The 16,194-nt window shown below is 43.5% G+C and overlaps 1 protein-coding gene across 1 annotated transcript; it reads left to right on the forward strand.

The window, feature by feature from the left end:
- The first annotated feature begins 11,703 nt into the window (after positions 1-11,703).
- Positions 11,704-15,306, forward strand: LOC137545525 (forkhead box protein I1c-like). The gene is made up of 2 exons (XM_068266865.1): positions 11,704-12,325; positions 14,149-15,306. Exons 1-2 carry the CDS (start codon positions 11,737-11,739, stop codon positions 14,700-14,702), a joined length of 1,143 nt encoding a protein of 380 aa, XP_068122966.1. The 5' UTR covers positions 11,704-11,736; the 3' UTR covers positions 14,703-15,306.
- The last annotated feature ends 888 nt before the right edge of the window (positions 15,307-16,194 follow it).

Genomic DNA, 16,194 nt, shown 5'->3' on the forward strand with positions numbered 1-16,194 from the left:
TTCAGGTGAGTACATTCTCTCTTTTTTTTTTTTTTTGCTGAAATGTGGCCCAAACTGCGTTAATTATCTGATGAAATGTGGCCCAAACTGCGTTAATTATCTGATGAAATGTGGCACAAACTGCGTTAATTATCTGATAAAATGTGGCCCAAACTGCGTTAATTATCTGATAAAATGTGGCCCAAATTGCGTTTATTATCTGATGAAATGTGGCCCAAACTGCGTTTATTATCTGATGAAATGTGGCCCAAACTGCGTTTATTATCTGATGAAATGTGGCCCAAACTGCGTTTATTATCTGATGAAATGTGGCCCAAAATGCGTTTGTTTTCTGCTGAAATGTGGGCCGAATTGCGTTTATTTTCTGTTTGTGTTGGGGGAGGGAGAATTTACCCGGGGGTGAGGGGGGCCCATGAAAAAAATTTGCTATGGGGCCCAGTGATTTCTAGCTACGCCCCTGGCCACGAGTACTTCCAAAGACTGTCTGAGCAGGCACAAAGAGGTATTTAATGACAGACAGACGACGGCACTGGGAATTTGGTTTGAATTGATCGGGAAAGCTGTATGCTATGGAGGAGAGGTAAGTATTTTTTTTTGTTCACATTAGGTTTACTTTAAAGAAAACCTGTACTGAAAATAAAAGTGAAAATCAACATACACAGGTCATAAGTACCTCCCATGTTGTCTACTCCTCAATCTCTTTCTCCTGTACCACGTCCTGTTTGTCCACTGTGATCAAAGGAACTATCTGTCCTCCATTTTGAAAATGTCCATTAAACCATAACAGCTTTCTGGTCAGCACACAAACTGTAACATCGCCCACTTGAGCCATAGGGAAACATGGACACATCAGTTATCCTCTCAGCTGTAACTGACAGCAACTGATTATATAACTGACAGCAACTGATATATTTCAGTTCTGACAAAATGTTGTCAGAACTGAAAGGGATCATTGTCAGAAGAAAATGGTGAGCTTCTGAGAGGAACTGATGGCAAGGTAACTATGTAATGTTCAATTGAAGTTACCTCATGTGTTTATTTTAAATAATTTTACTCAGTACAGGTTCCCTTTAAGGCTACTTGCACACTAAGACGTTGCGTTAGGTGCCACGTTAAGGTCGCATAACGTGCACCTAACGCGACGCCTGGTTCTCTTCTTTGTGGACGTCAGAGTGAGCCGCGTTGTGCAGCTCACTCTGTCGTCCGTGATGCCATGATGCGTACTCTTGTGCGCATGCGGCATCACGTGGTCCCGCCGGCCAATCACCGCACAGAGCGGCCGCTCCAGGAAGTAAACACTGCATGTCACAACGTGCAGTGAATATTAATTAGCCATGTGCCTGGCCGCTCTCCGCTCCTCCCCAACATGACTGCGCATGTGCAGACAGTCTAACGCGGCTTAAGCCGCTCTAACGCCGTAGCATGCTGCACTTTCGGGAGAACGTGCAGCGTTACATGTAACGCAACGTGGGCTGTGTGAACAGCCCACTTGTGTTACATTGCTGTGCGTTGGGGGAGCGTTACAGGCTGCACTAACGTGCGCCTGTAACGTCCCTGTGTGTAAGCAGCCTAAAAGTAAGTAAGAGGTACTGCGTATGGAGGCTTCCATAATTATTTCCTTTTCAAAGAAAACCTGTAATGAAGAAAAATTCCCCTGGGAAGTACTTACTTCGTGAGGGGGAAGCCTCTGGATCCTAACGAGGCTTCCCCCGTTCTTCTCTGTCCCTCCGTTGTCCAGCTGCAGCCCCCCGAAGTGCGGCGATGTAAATATTTACCTTCCCAGATCCAGCGCAAGCGTACTAGCGGATCTTCCTTTCGGATAAGGCAGAAATAGCCAACAGGGCCGGTTCAAGTAACAATTGGGCCCTAGGGCAAAATTAGCCTGGGGGCCCCCCAACAGACAGCCTTGACCAAAAAGCGTCATTAGAGGCCCTTTTTTGCAGCCAAATTTCCCTCCTAGGCCCCTGAGCTGGCTGCTGACCCTCCCCCAATCACCTCCCAACTTAACAGACTCTGCAGAGTCCCTGGGGAGCAACAGTTAAGATGGGGAGGGACACCTTGGGGGCCCCTACAGCCAAACCCGCGGATACGATCAGGTTTGGCTATTTCCGCCTTACCCAAAGGAAGAGCTGCTACTGCGCCTGCGCTGGATCCCGGCAAGGTAAATAAACCAATGCTTATCAGCGCTCGTCGGGGGAGGATTACGGGACGCTTCGGGGGGGCCATCACTGGACTGCCTGCCACTACAGGGATGGGGGAAGCCTCATTGGGACCCTAAGGCTTCCCCCTCTCGAGCTGAGTACCCCCCAGGGGATTTTTTTTGTTTTGTTACAGAGTCTCTTTAAACCGTACCAGTTGGCTGGCAGTTCTGCTGGTCCTTGTGACATCACTAGTGTCTGAATCACACACCTGAAACAAGCATGCAGCGAATCTTGTCAGATTTTTGTCAGAAACACCTGATCTGCTGCATGCTTGTTCAGGGTCTAGGTATAAAAGTATTAGAGGCAGGGGATCAGCAGGACACAGCCAGGTAACTGGCATTGTTTAAAATGAGGGGGCCTGGGGCCTGATGCACCAAGGTACGGTAAAGTTTCCACGCACAAGGGAGGCATGGCAATTTTACATTTATGGTTGCAGGGGAAGCACTGGCCGTTAACCCATTAGCGACATGTGCATCGTCAGGGCCAGGCCGAGGCATAGGCTGGAGAGGCTCCAGCCTCAGGGCGCAGTGTAGGAGGGGGCGCACAATTCATTCAGCTGTCATTCCTAATTGTGTTTGAAGCAGAAAGAAATAATAAAAGGGGATACATGTGACTGCAAGCCAGATAACTAGATATTAAGGTGTTGGGGAGGTTGTGGGCCCTGTGGCGCCTTTTAGTCTAATAGCAATCAGTGTGTGACGGCTTGGGAGGCAGGGATGGAGGGGAGCACTTTGCTGTCTCAGCCTTGGGTGCAGGAGGACCTTGTCCCGGCTCTGTGCATCGTCACAGTAACGCCCAGGGTAACGCCTGTTACCATAGCAATGCACGTGTTACTGCAGTACTGTGCATGCCCCTAATCGGTTAATGGCCATGGTTATTATTACAATTATGCAATAACACTTTTAACAGTGATGCTGATTCAGATTAGTTGATGTCGTACTTTAGGGTCAGTTTTGTGATGTTTAGACACATCTGTACTATTTTGCAAGGTTGACATTTTTAGTATGCTCACTTTGAAGAATAGTAGTAGCAGTAGGGTATTGTATTCTTATTCTTTTATGATAGCCAATAAATGGTATCACCCTGATTCTAAACTTTTTCACTTTGAAGAATGTAAAGTACATAAATCATTTGCAGTTCCACAGGACTCCCATAGATGGCTCCATACACTAAAGTGCATGGATCTCTTTACAGAAGCGTGCCGATAACAATAAGTATTCTGTTAATTTTGATTTGATTTTTATTTTTTTCTATGCCTGGTTTCAGTATTAAGCCCCCTCTACACCATTCAATTCCAGACGTGATCAATTGAATTCGATTGGATCGAATTCGATTAAATCTGACATGTCCGATCGGGATTCGATCGATCGTGTGCTCGATTTTGGCTAGTTTTCAATGCAAATCAATCACACGATTGATGGAATCCCAATCAAATCCTGATCGGACATGTCGGATAATCGGATTTAATCGACCCAATCGAATTCGATGGATCGCACTTGGAATTGAATGGTGTAGAGGGGGCTTTACAACTGTATATCCAGGTCACCAATGAAGATCATAATTGTCCCTTACTGGATCCTTAGATTCTCCAGTATGCATTTATAATGCTCTTTGTAGTTTTGTAGAAGAAGCCTTTATGCTTTTATAAAGAAAAATTATAGTGTCAGGCGGTTAATAAAATAATCATTAATTTCAGAGAATGCAGAGTCAACCCGGAAGTATTTAGCCAATCAGAGAATGCAAAAAATGACCCTAAAAATGGAAATTCGGAAATCCGCGGAATTGGTAATCGGCATTGGCGGTAATCGAAATTTCCATGGAATAGTATTTTGGCATTTCCGACCATCCCTAACAATGAGGCAATCTGCATTGTTTAGAAGGAAAAAAAAATGGCAACCTCCATATCCCTCTCAATTCAGGGTGTAAAGTAAAGATGTGGCTCATTTGTTTGTATTTCTGACTAATCTTGTGTTTAATTGTGTCCCTTTATCCACTTCTCACACTAACCCTCCCCCCACCTACTCCTAACACCCTCCCCCACCCACTCCTTACTCTAACCCACCCCCACCTCCTCCTAATGCTGGGCATACACGAGTCGATCCGGCGGCTTGATTAGCCGCCGGTTCGACTCCCGCCGCGTCCCCGCGGGCGGCCAGATTGATTCCCACTCGTCAAGCGGGGTATCGATCCGGTGGGTCATCGGACCTGATGGAAATTATCAATCGAGCCATCAGCGGCTCGATTGATAAGGGCGCATAGGCCCGTGTATGCCCAGCATAACACACTAACCCTCCCCCCACCCAGGGCCGGATTTAGGACAAGGCCACCTAGGCCATGGCCTAGGGCAACACAGGAGCAAGGGCACCAAAGCAGCAGGCTGAACTTATATAGCATTTGCAAACTTGCAAATGCTGCAATGCAGGGAGATCAAGTGAGCACCTGACCGTGGTACTCTGCTGTCAGCCGCCTGTGCAGCAGCCACCTTGCTCTCTGTACACGCTTGCATTGTGGCCAGCGGGTATGGACTTGGGCAGCATTGGAGACAGAGGGGAAGAGGAAGCTTCTGCACTGGAGATGAGCAGAGAAATGAGTGACACTGATGGCTGCTGCGGTGTGAAGGCAAGCTGGCTACCTATACTGAAAGGGGGGAAGTGAGAAAAGGAGTGAATAAGGGATACTATACTAGAGGGAAGGGGGGAGGGGTCATCTGGCTACCTATACAGGAGAGAATTGGGGAGGGGTCATCACACTACCTATACTGGAGGGGGGAGGCTGGTGACAGTGGCCTTGGGCAGTAAAGAGTACAAATCCGGCCCTGCCCCAACCCACTCCTTACTCTAACCCTCCTCCCACATACTTCAAACACTAACCCTCTCCCACCTACTCCTAACACCCTCCCCACCTACTCCTTACTCTAGCCCTCCCCCACCTACTCCTAACACCCTCCCCACTTACTCCTTACTCTAACCCTCCCCCACCTACTCCTTACTCTAACCCTCCCCACCTACTCCTTACTCTAACCCTCCCCCACCTACTCCTTACTCTAACCCTCCCCCCATGTACTCCAAACACTAACCCTCCCCCCACCTACTCCTAACACACACTAACCCTCCCCCCACCTACTCCTAACAAATAACCCTCCCCCCACCTACTCCAAACACTAACCCTCACCCACTTACTCCAAACACCAACCCTCCCCCCAACTACTCCAAACACTAACCCTCCCCCCAACTACTCCAAACACTAACCCTCCCCCACCACCTCCTAACGCTAACCTTCCCCCCACCTACGCCTAAATCTAACCCTCCCCCACCTACTTCTGCCACTAACCCTCCCCTCTCCTACTTCCAAATCTTACCCCCCCCCCTTACTCTTAAAGTGGACCTCAACTCAGAACTCCTCTCTGCTCTAAAAGATATGCAACAGCATAATAACCTTTAATCAAAAAAAGTCTTTGTTACAGCTGATACAAATCCTAAAATAATTCTGCACAGTTTCTGCTTCCTGATTTATGGAAGCAGACATATTGTTTACAGCCTGTACTTTCAAATGGGCTTATCTGCCATCTCTGCCATTGGCAGTCATGTGACACAGGGGGAGATCAAATTACAACTAGACACAAATGAGGAGGAATTAGACAGGATAAACTCTCTAAATACATACAGGGTGCATTTCTGCTGTGTTTTCCTTGTGTCCTGTGCAAGAGTTCAGGTCCACTTTAACCTTTTCGGGACCGGCCGCCTACCCCCCCTTAAAGAGAACCCGAGGTGTGTTTAAAGAATGTTATCTGCATACAGAGGCTGGATCTGCCTATACAGCCCAGCCTCTGTTGCTATCTCAAACCCCACTAAGGTCCCCCTGTACTCTGCAATCCCTCATAAATCACAGCCATGCTGTGAGGCTGTGTTTACATCTGTAGTGTCAGTCTCAGCTGCTCCCCCGCCTCCTGCATAGCTCCGGTCCCTGCCCCGTCCCTTCCCTCCAATCAGCAGGGAGGGAAGGGATGCAGGCGGGGACTGGAGTTCTGCAGGAGGCGGGGAGAGCAGCAGACTGACACTATAGAGATAAACACAGCCAGCTCTGACAAGCTGTTTGTCAGCAGCGTGGCTGTGATTTATGAGGGATTGCAGAGTGCAGGGGGACCTTAGGGGGGTTTGGGATAGCAACAGAGGCTGGGCTGTATAGGCAGATCCAGCCTCTGTATGCAGATAATATTCTTCAAACCCACCTCGGGTTCTCTTTAAGGACCAGGCATTTTGCGCGGGAGGGTGGTGCGCACATTTGGGGGGGTCAGGCGGCCGGATCCCGTCTGTGGCTGGCTGGATTTGTGTCCCCCCATGGTGGCCTGTGCCCCCCCCCCCCTTCTGCCAGCAGCCTTCACTCACCTTCCAGGCTCCAGCGATGAGCCGCACGGGACCCTCTTCTCCGGCCAGCATCTCCGTTCTGTCTGACGATCAGTTCCGGGTCGCGGCTTAATGACGTCATCAAGCAGGGACCCGGCGCTGACGTCAGACAGAGCGGAGATGCTGGCCAGAGCGGAGGGGGGTGCCGATCGTCGCGGGAACGGCAGGGAGGTGAGTGGATCCTCTTCTTTTCCCCCCTGCCGCCGCAGCTGTCAAACTGATCACTGCGATCCGACGGCGATCGTAGTGATCACGTGATCAGCAGCCATACGCGATGGCTGCTGATCACTCGGGGGAGATGTCGGCTGTCATATGACAGCTTAATCTCCCCCTCCGGGTGCGCACGATCGCGTCGGGAGAGGAAATTGCGGGTCGGCGTAGATCCTACTCCGCATCAGGCTAGAACAGTCACAAGTGCGGCATAGAATCTAATGCACGTGGTCCCGAAAAGGTTAAACACTAACTATCCCCCCACCTGCTCCTAAAAATAACTCTCCTGCTACCCTATGCCTAATACTAACTGTCCTTTACTGCACTTAATCCTCTGCCAACTATAAATCTGGCGGACAAATTATACACTGGACATTGCTATACCCACAATTAATGCCCAGATTAACAGGTGCTGTGCGGCTCCCATATTACCTGCCTTGATATACTGCCATTATTCATGGTATTAGGCTGGTTTGTCTTGGAAGTCTCTACACTGGTGACCTTGTGCAGCCATTGCCTGGTTTCAAAGCTGGACTTTGGCGTTTTATCTGAATTGACAGCAGCTTTTTGTGACTGAGAAAATGGGAGATACCTGGCTGGGCACCACTTAACCAGCAACTTTACACCAATAATTAGTCTGTTATTGTAGGTTCTACAATTACAAAATGAGCTCTTCTGCCCCCTAGTGGCAGTGATTGTTACTTGCTTATTTACAAGGCTCTGGGTGTGTGTGTTAATATTTTTTTCCCTGGTGCTTCCATGGCAGCATACTATGGGTAGTGGCCCCGCCCCTGAACCCTATTGGACACCATAACTATAAATTTGTTGAGAGTATCACCCACCAGTATTTCTTTTTCCTTTGTCCTCCCCTTTGGACACTATTGCTATTTTCTTTCCTTCTCTTCCTTTCTTTTTCAGTCCCCTTTCTACCCCAGGGTTTATCCCTTTCCCTGGGTAGTCTCTGCATGAGTACTAAATGTATCTTACACAGAGAGCCCGGTCTTCTGGTCCCGGAGATATACATGTGTGCTAAATGCATACGAATGAGCAATGCCTGCATCAGTATCCTGTGCTAAATGCATACAGGTGAGCAATGCCTGCATCAGTATCCTGTGCTAAATGCATACAGGTGAGCAATGGCTGTATTACTTTCATGTGCTAGATGCATAGAAATGAACGCTGGCTGCATAACCTTCATATGCTAGATGCATACTAATGAGCTTTGGCTGTATTATCTTCATGTGCGACATGCATACTAATGAACTATGGCTGCAGTACTTGCATGTACTAAATGCATACAAATGAACTATGGCTGCATTACTTTCATGTGCAAGATGCATACAAATGAACTATGGCTGCATTACTTTCATGTGCAAGATGCATACAAATGAACTATGGCTGCATACATAGAAATGAACACGGGATGCATTACCTTCATGTACTAGAAGCATACAGGTGAGCAATGGCTGTATTACTTTCATGTGCTAGATGCATAGAAATGAACACGGGATGCATTACCTCATGTGCTAGAAGCATGCAGGTGAGCAATGGCTGTATTACTTTCATGTGCTAGATGCATAGACTTGAACGCTGGCTGCTTTACCTTCATATGCTAGATGCATACTAATGAGCTTTGGCTGTATTACCTTTATGTGCTACATGCATACTAATGAACGATGGCTGCAGTACTTGCATGTACTAAATGCATACAAATGAACTATGGCTGCATTACTTTCATGTGCAAGATGCATACAAATGAACTATGACTGCATTACTTTCATGTGCAAGATGCATACAAATGAACTATGGCTGCATTACTTTCATGCAAGATGCATACAAATGATCTATGGCTGCATTACTTTCATGTGCAAGATGCATACAAATCAACTATGCCTACATTACTCTCATGAGCAAGATGCATACAGATGAACTATAGCTGCATTACTTTCATGTGCAAGATGCATACAGATGAACTATGGCTGCATTACTTTCACGTGCAAGATGCATACTGATGAACTATGGCTGCATTACTTGAACTATGGCTGCATTAGTTCCTGTGCTAAATGCATACAGGTGTGCAATGGCTGCATTAGTTACCTGCCTCTACCTCAAAAATCAGAAAGCTTTAGGACAGTTTCTCCTTTTATGACCTGCCATACTTTCATTTGTTTTCATTGTAACTGTTTAATCAGTCATCTGATCAAACTGATCACATGCTTCCAGGAACAAACTACATGGTGTTAAGCGCTAGCCTGCTCTCTTCATTGTATGGTAGTTGGGTCTTGGGTACAAGCAGGTGGTTTCAGTGTACGTCGCTCAGTGGCAAGCAATGAAACTAGGTGCCGCTGTATCAGTAATGTTATACTGCATGGGGCGTGTAAGGGTAATTCGGGGTTCCAGTGATCACCAGACCCCAAATTACATCTCCCTCTGAGTTGCGACCACTCGGAAGGGGAATAATATTTTACGCCGCAGGGATGTGAGCAGCAGCAGGGTGAGCAGTCATTCGGCTTACCCTGCGCCTATCTCACCGGCAGCGTACACACATGTACGCGTAAAACATGCCTTAAAACCATTTATCACTGGAAAATTTTACATTAAGGCTGCTTACACACTAAGACGTTAAAGGCGCACGTTAGTGCGCCTGTAACGCTCCCCCAAGGCACAGCAATGTAACACAAGTGGGCTGTTCACACAGCCCACCTTGCGTTACATGTAACGCTGCACGTTCTGCCGAAAGTGCAGCATGCTACGGCGTTAGAGCGGCTATAGCCACGTTAGACTGTTTGCACATGCTCAGTGGGGGGCGGAGAGGAGGCGGGGAGAAGCAGCTACAGTAGCCGCGCACATGGCTACTTAATATTCACTGCACTGGCGGCCGCTGATTGGCCGGCGGGACCACGTGATGCGGAGTGTCTCGCTCCGCATCACGTGGTCCCGCCGGCCAATCAGCGCCACTCTGGGAGACCTTATACGGATAGAGCCGCCTAACGCGGCTCACTCTACCGTCCTCTCCCGCACCACCATACGTTGTGTTAGGTGCACGTTATGCGACCTTAACGTAGCACCTAACGCAATGTCTTGGTGTGCAAGTAGCCTAAATCTTGCTGGTAGAGTCTCAAACTTTTTAGTAAGCTGACCTGACTAAGGGCTAGTGCACACCAAAAAGCGCTAGCGTAATCGCAAACGTTCAGCGCTTTTTGAAGTGATTTTTCTAGGCAATTCTAGGCATATGCCTAGTGATTTTGTAATCATGCCTAGCGATTTTTGGAGCATTTTGGTGTAGCAGATTTTCTATTTTGTTACAGTACAGCTGTAATTGAACAGCTTCTTTAACAAAAATGCTTGGAAAATCGCTCTGATCTAGCACTTTTCAGAGCGATTTTTCACTTTCCTTGCTTAACATTGCGGCTGAATCGCCTCAGAAATCAGCAGAAATGCTGCAGGACCTGCGTTTGCGTTTGGGAGAAAATCGCCTGGTGTGCTCCATTCCATTCATTCAATTCAAATACATTAGCCAAGCGCTTTTCAAAGTGCTGGCGTTTTTAAAAGCACCCAGAAGTGCTCTTGGTTTGCACCAGCCTATAGTCCCTATCCCACACCACCCCTAATGAAATGGCAAAAATACATTTGGGTTAAGTTCTGATTCAGATTTATTCATATGGCCAATTGGAAAAGTGCGTCAGACAAATTTCAATTAATAAAAGTGTACGTTTATGATTGCCTATGTCCACACTTTCATTATTAGAAAATAGGTGTATGTATATAGATATATCAGTATTGTTTAATACTTAATTGTTGTCATGATTACTAGTTTGCTATCCTCAACTATCACTCATGCTGATGGTAATTTTTGTTAAAAATCCTAAAATTTTCAGCAGCCTCTTATGCTGGGAATACACAATGAGTTTTTTTGGCAGATTAACTGGCTGATCGATTTTTTATCGCTTTTCTGATCGATTTCCATTCACTTCTATAAGAAAATCGATCAGAAAAACTATCAAAATCAGATCGGACCTGTCAGAAATTATCTATCAAGCCATCTATCTGCTACAAAAAAAAATCATGGTGTATTCCCAGCACTAAATTCATGTAATATTCATTAAGTTAATACACTATTTATATAACTGACACTAGCTGTCTTTTCCACATATGTTGTAAAGTTACGCTACTAATGTAATATTTATGAAAACTCGTTGATTTCAACTTATGCCAGAGAAGAAAGTCTGCAACTGTAATAAAAACGAATATCTAATTAAGAAAGTGTTAAAAGAAAGTGAAATAGTAAAATTATAAAATAACATTATAAAAGTATACATAATAGGTGCAGCTCAACAAGCAAATGAATTAGTAAATGTAGTTAGTAAAGTAACTGGGTAACTACATGTAATATTTAAGGAAATAAAAACTTTGATTACGTTTCCTAAAACTATATATATTTTGGCAGCATTATTCTCATTTTTTTAATTTATTTTATTTAAGTTCTATGTTCTGCTGCATAAGTATATTGATTGTATTTATGCCACATATTAACATGCCGCTGCACATAGAGCTAAGACCTGTTTCCTTTTGAAGCTGAAGAAAACTTTTAGTTTAACTCTTGAACTAATTCCAGCTAGTCAGCATGTTAAAAAAAAAAAGTGTCTTTGCAGACAGATCAGTAGAACAATGAATGAGAAAAGACAGATTGTTTTTTTTCTTGGTGCCTCTCTGTTGATCAGCCCTTTACTTTGCACTCCCCTTGTCTTTCAACCGAGGCATCCAACTGGCTGCTGAGAATGAATTAACTTCTCAAAGCACACCCATCACGGCCCCGGGCAGGGAGGATCACTACTCTAGGGAAGTATAAAGACAGCACTCCAAATCCATTAGACACCTGTTGCCAGAAGCACCTGAATGTGTGAAGGTGCTTTTAAAGGAGTATGAACTCAATTCATCTTGCAGCTCACCAGAGAACTACAAACCTTCACCAGCAACCTCACTCCAAGAGCGCCCAAGAATCAACAGACATGGCTGTTTATTGTGATAACTTCAGTATGTATCACCAGCAAAATTTACACTCTTCGCAGAGGACACCCAACTATGGACTAAGCGAATATGCACCATCCTCTAACCCATATTTATGGCTTGGTGGGCCTGGAGTGAACACTTCATCAAGCTACCTTCACAGCAACAACCCAACTTCTTACATGCCGCCAACTTACGGATCACAAAGGCAATTCTTGCCAAATTCATCGAGTTTTGGTGGGGCAGATATTGGCTGGTTGTCCATAGCCTCCCAAGAAGAACTCCTGAAGCTGGTGAGGCCGCCATACTCCTACTCGGCCCTTATTGCGATGGCCATCCAGCATGCGCCAGAAAAAAAACTAACTTTGAGTCAAATATACCAATACGTAGCTGACAATTTTCCGTTTTACAAAAAGAGCAAAGCAGGTTGGCAAAATTCCATTCGACACAACCTATCCTTGAATGACTGCTTTAAGAAAGTACCGAGAGACGAAGATGACCCAGGTAATTAAAAATAATTTGCTTCCCTTTTACGCCAAAATTGCTTTTATTAGGTTGTTACTTGTTTGTTTAAAAAAAAAAATCAGAATTTTAGTGCATAAGTTCTATCTTTTTTTTTTTTTTTTTTTGCCAAGTTTGCTATATTGCAATTGGTTTACCTTTAAAGTAACATTTTAGCTGCCATTTAACTTTTTCAGTTTTGGAGGGACTGAAGATGTGCTCTGAATAATGTGCATATTTAAGTAACAAACAATTTGTGTATGCATATACTTGTTAATTAGTTGATTGTAGTGTAAGTGAGTGAGTAGTTTAAATCTGAACAGCATTTGAAACTTTGCTGAAGGCTAGAAACCTTATTCAGTAAAGTGTAACATGTCTATTTTTAGACTGTATCTCCTGATCATATGTTGGGAATCTAGCTATGTGCAATTTCTATTTTTGTGAGTGTGTTTGTATAAAGCCATTTTTTTTCCTCTTTCACTGTAAAGGAAAGTTTTGAAAGTTAACTTGTTCCTATGTGTTTGAAAAGTTTTTTCAGTTAGACTATTACTGCCGGCTAGATGTGTATTTCATAGGCATAGAAGCCAATAGGGAATAATTCAGTAACAGCACCATCACAGGTGCACAGTATGGACACCTTTACTGCATGTGTGACCAGTTATGACTTTGACAATCATCACCATCAGACATGCTTCACTGTAGCCCATACACTCTATTATTAATGCATGAGTGTACTTTTTAAGCCATTCCTTTAGTAATTTAGAACACCTCTTCAGTCCACTGGCAGTGCTGTTAACCTCTGTTTATATCCAAGATGCTGGGTATTCAAAGATGGGGAATTCTTAAAATAAAAAAAAATTAAATTTCCATTACACTTTAATATTTGACAATCGCAACAGCCTAGATGGGTATCCCTTCAACATTCAGGCTGGAAACTATAATTTCATGGCATTTTGTCTACTTATTATTCACCTTTAACCTATGGATCAGTGAAAGATACACTGGAAAGGTAATATCCTATTAGCTTTACTCATGAGTTTTCTCCAAGGAGATAACTTCTCATCTCCTCTAAAAAACAAGTTTTCAGCATAGGTAATATCAAACTTATTTTGAGTAATTTCTTTTTTGGTGGGGCTTTAAAAGTATTTATTGATAGGATTTGAAAATATCTCCTTGTAGAAAACGCAGGAGGAAGGTTAATAAGGTATGGCCCACTGGCCCTTATTCAATTCACTTTTTATCCTTTGTTTTCTCCTAGTAGATCATTTTTCATCTTCTGTTTAAAATAACTTGTTAGCACTCTGCAATGGAAAAAGTAGGTTGAAAAGTACTGTCAAAGTTATTTTGAGTATTTGTTTGTTTTCTGGAGGTTTAAAAGGCATTTTATTTACACGTTGTGAAAATATCAACTTGGAGAAAACTCTGGAGAACAGAGTAATTGCATATGGGCCAAGGGCCCTGTCTAGTTCACCTATCTCAAGTTTTCTCCTAGGTGACATTTTACATCAGCAAGCAAGAAAATACTCTACTTTTTCATGTATTTTTTGGGTACTTTTTAAATTACAGAGTGCTAGAAAGGTATTTTAAATTGATGATAAAATGCATTTCCTAGGAGAAAATTTAGGGGAAAAAAGTGAATTGGATCAGGGCCATAAAGAGTTGGCACTGGTTTTGTACTTGATTAGCTTTTTTTTTTTCTAATGCCACTGAAATTTAAGGGCAATGTTATTAGTTTGGGTTATATTTGCTACAAGAGTGTGTTGCTGATTTTACCTGTTTATTCCCTTTTTATGTGTGGTAATAAGTTCTTATCCTTTTTTTCCTAGGAAAGGGAAATTATTGGACCCTGGACCCTAATTGTGAAAAGATGTTTGATAATGGCAATTTTCGTAGGAAAAGAAAGCGCAGATCAGAATCCAGCAACATCGAGGCTGTGACGGTAAAAGGTGAAGAAGGTCGTACCACTCTAGGGGGTAAAGATGGAGCGAGTCCATCCCTTCTGACCTCATCATCCCCTGAGATGGAGTTGGCCTCAGATGATCGCAAAAGCACCTCTCCTCCAGCAATCACCTCTACCCCTTGTTTGAATAACTTTTTTAGTAGCATGACCTCCTTGGACTCCACCTCGGTTAATAGACAGATGTCTCTGGGGCTGGTGAATGAACTAACGCAAAGAAACATTACAGGCTTAAGCAGTTTCACCTCAGGCTCTGCGGTGGAGCCATCTGCAGATCCACAGGACAGCTTGCACCTAAACAGACCCCCCTACTACAATACCTTCTCCACTGCCACCAATCAGAGTAGCCAGTTCAACAGCCATTTCTACAACACTTTTAGTGTCAACAGCCTGATATACACAAGAGAAGGGAGTGAAGTGTGAAGTTCAAGTCAACATTTTTTTTGATAATAGGAACAATTTTTGGAATATTTAGCCAATGTATTTGCTGTTAAAGTACAAAAGAGGAGCGCACCCCCTTGGCTTGGGCATGAATGCTGAAATGCAATTTGAAAATCTGATTGGAGGATTCTCCCTTTGTTAAATGGATCCCATTTTGAGGGGAGCCAGAACAGTAATAACCTGCAGACTCAAAAACAGTTGAATTAAAAAAAAAAAAAACTGTTTATCATCAGTAGATATATATTTTTTTTTTTCAAAAGCACTCGACCTTGGTTAAAGTAAAGGAGCTGGACCAATAGTTTTGAACATTACACTGTCAGATTCAGTTCTTCCTTGTCTAATCTCCAGCTAATTAGGTTTCACTTTATCAGTATACATTTATTATTTTTTTCCCATGATGAACCGGTTTCTGATTTCAAAATAGACACATCCGAATCATTTGTGTCTGCTAAAATATGGTGTTACATAAATAATAATGCAAGCAGTTGTTATTTAGACATTCTTTTGTGAGCACCCATGCATAACATTTTGTTCTGTAAATATTGTTTTTATACATGCGATGTTCCAGTGTGTATATTTAGGGGGAGGGGGGGGGTTAGATTTTTTTTACTGCTACTATTTATATTGAGTTGTAAGTTTTTATATTTTTATGTATTACCCCAGACTTTTTTTTTTTTTTTTTAAATAAACCTTTTTACAGTTGAAATGGTTGAGTTTATTTTCAAATATGTTTTGAATAGTCTATTGGCCAAATACAAGACTTGGTGAAATATATGGGTGATAACAATGTTATGGTGAGCTCTTATGTGGCATATGAACATATATAAAATACTTACAACTACAAACATGAAAAATAGATCTGCGTTTTACATTTAAAGGGGAACTGAAGAGAGAGGTATATGGAGGCTGTCATGTTTATTTCCTTTTAGACAATACCAGTTGCCTGGCAGCCCTGCTGATCCTCTGCCTCTAATACTATTAGCCATAGCCCCTGAACAAGCATGCAGCAGATCAGGTGTTTCAGTGGTTCAGACTTATAAGTCTGATCTGACAAGACTAGCTGCATGCTTGTTTCTGGTTTTAATCAGATACTACTGCAGAGAAATAGACCAGCAGGGCCGCCAGGTAACTGGTATTGATTAAAAGGAAATAAACATGACAGCCTCCATATACCTCTCTCTTCAGTTCCCCTTTAAATAAATACTTTAGATTTAGATTTGTACTTACATTCAAATATCCAGTTGAGTTATTACTTATTATTTAATTTCAATAATGTGGAAATCCTGTGTTTCAACTTTGATTTGTTGATCGTGAATACATGTACAATTTTTGTACCTTAGAACATCTGCTTACACGATGTTAAATAAAAAAGCCACATAAGCATACAGGGAGGTACTTCTGACCAGAGAATAAACATTTGTATAAAAATATTCACTGTTTATTATGGATGCCCTTTACTATCTATGGATTTTTT

This window comes from Hyperolius riggenbachi, chromosome 1 (assembly GCF_040937935.1).
Source record: "Hyperolius riggenbachi isolate aHypRig1 chromosome 1, aHypRig1.pri, whole genome shotgun sequence".
Taxonomy (NCBI): Eukaryota; Metazoa; Chordata; class Amphibia; order Anura; family Hyperoliidae; genus Hyperolius; species Hyperolius riggenbachi.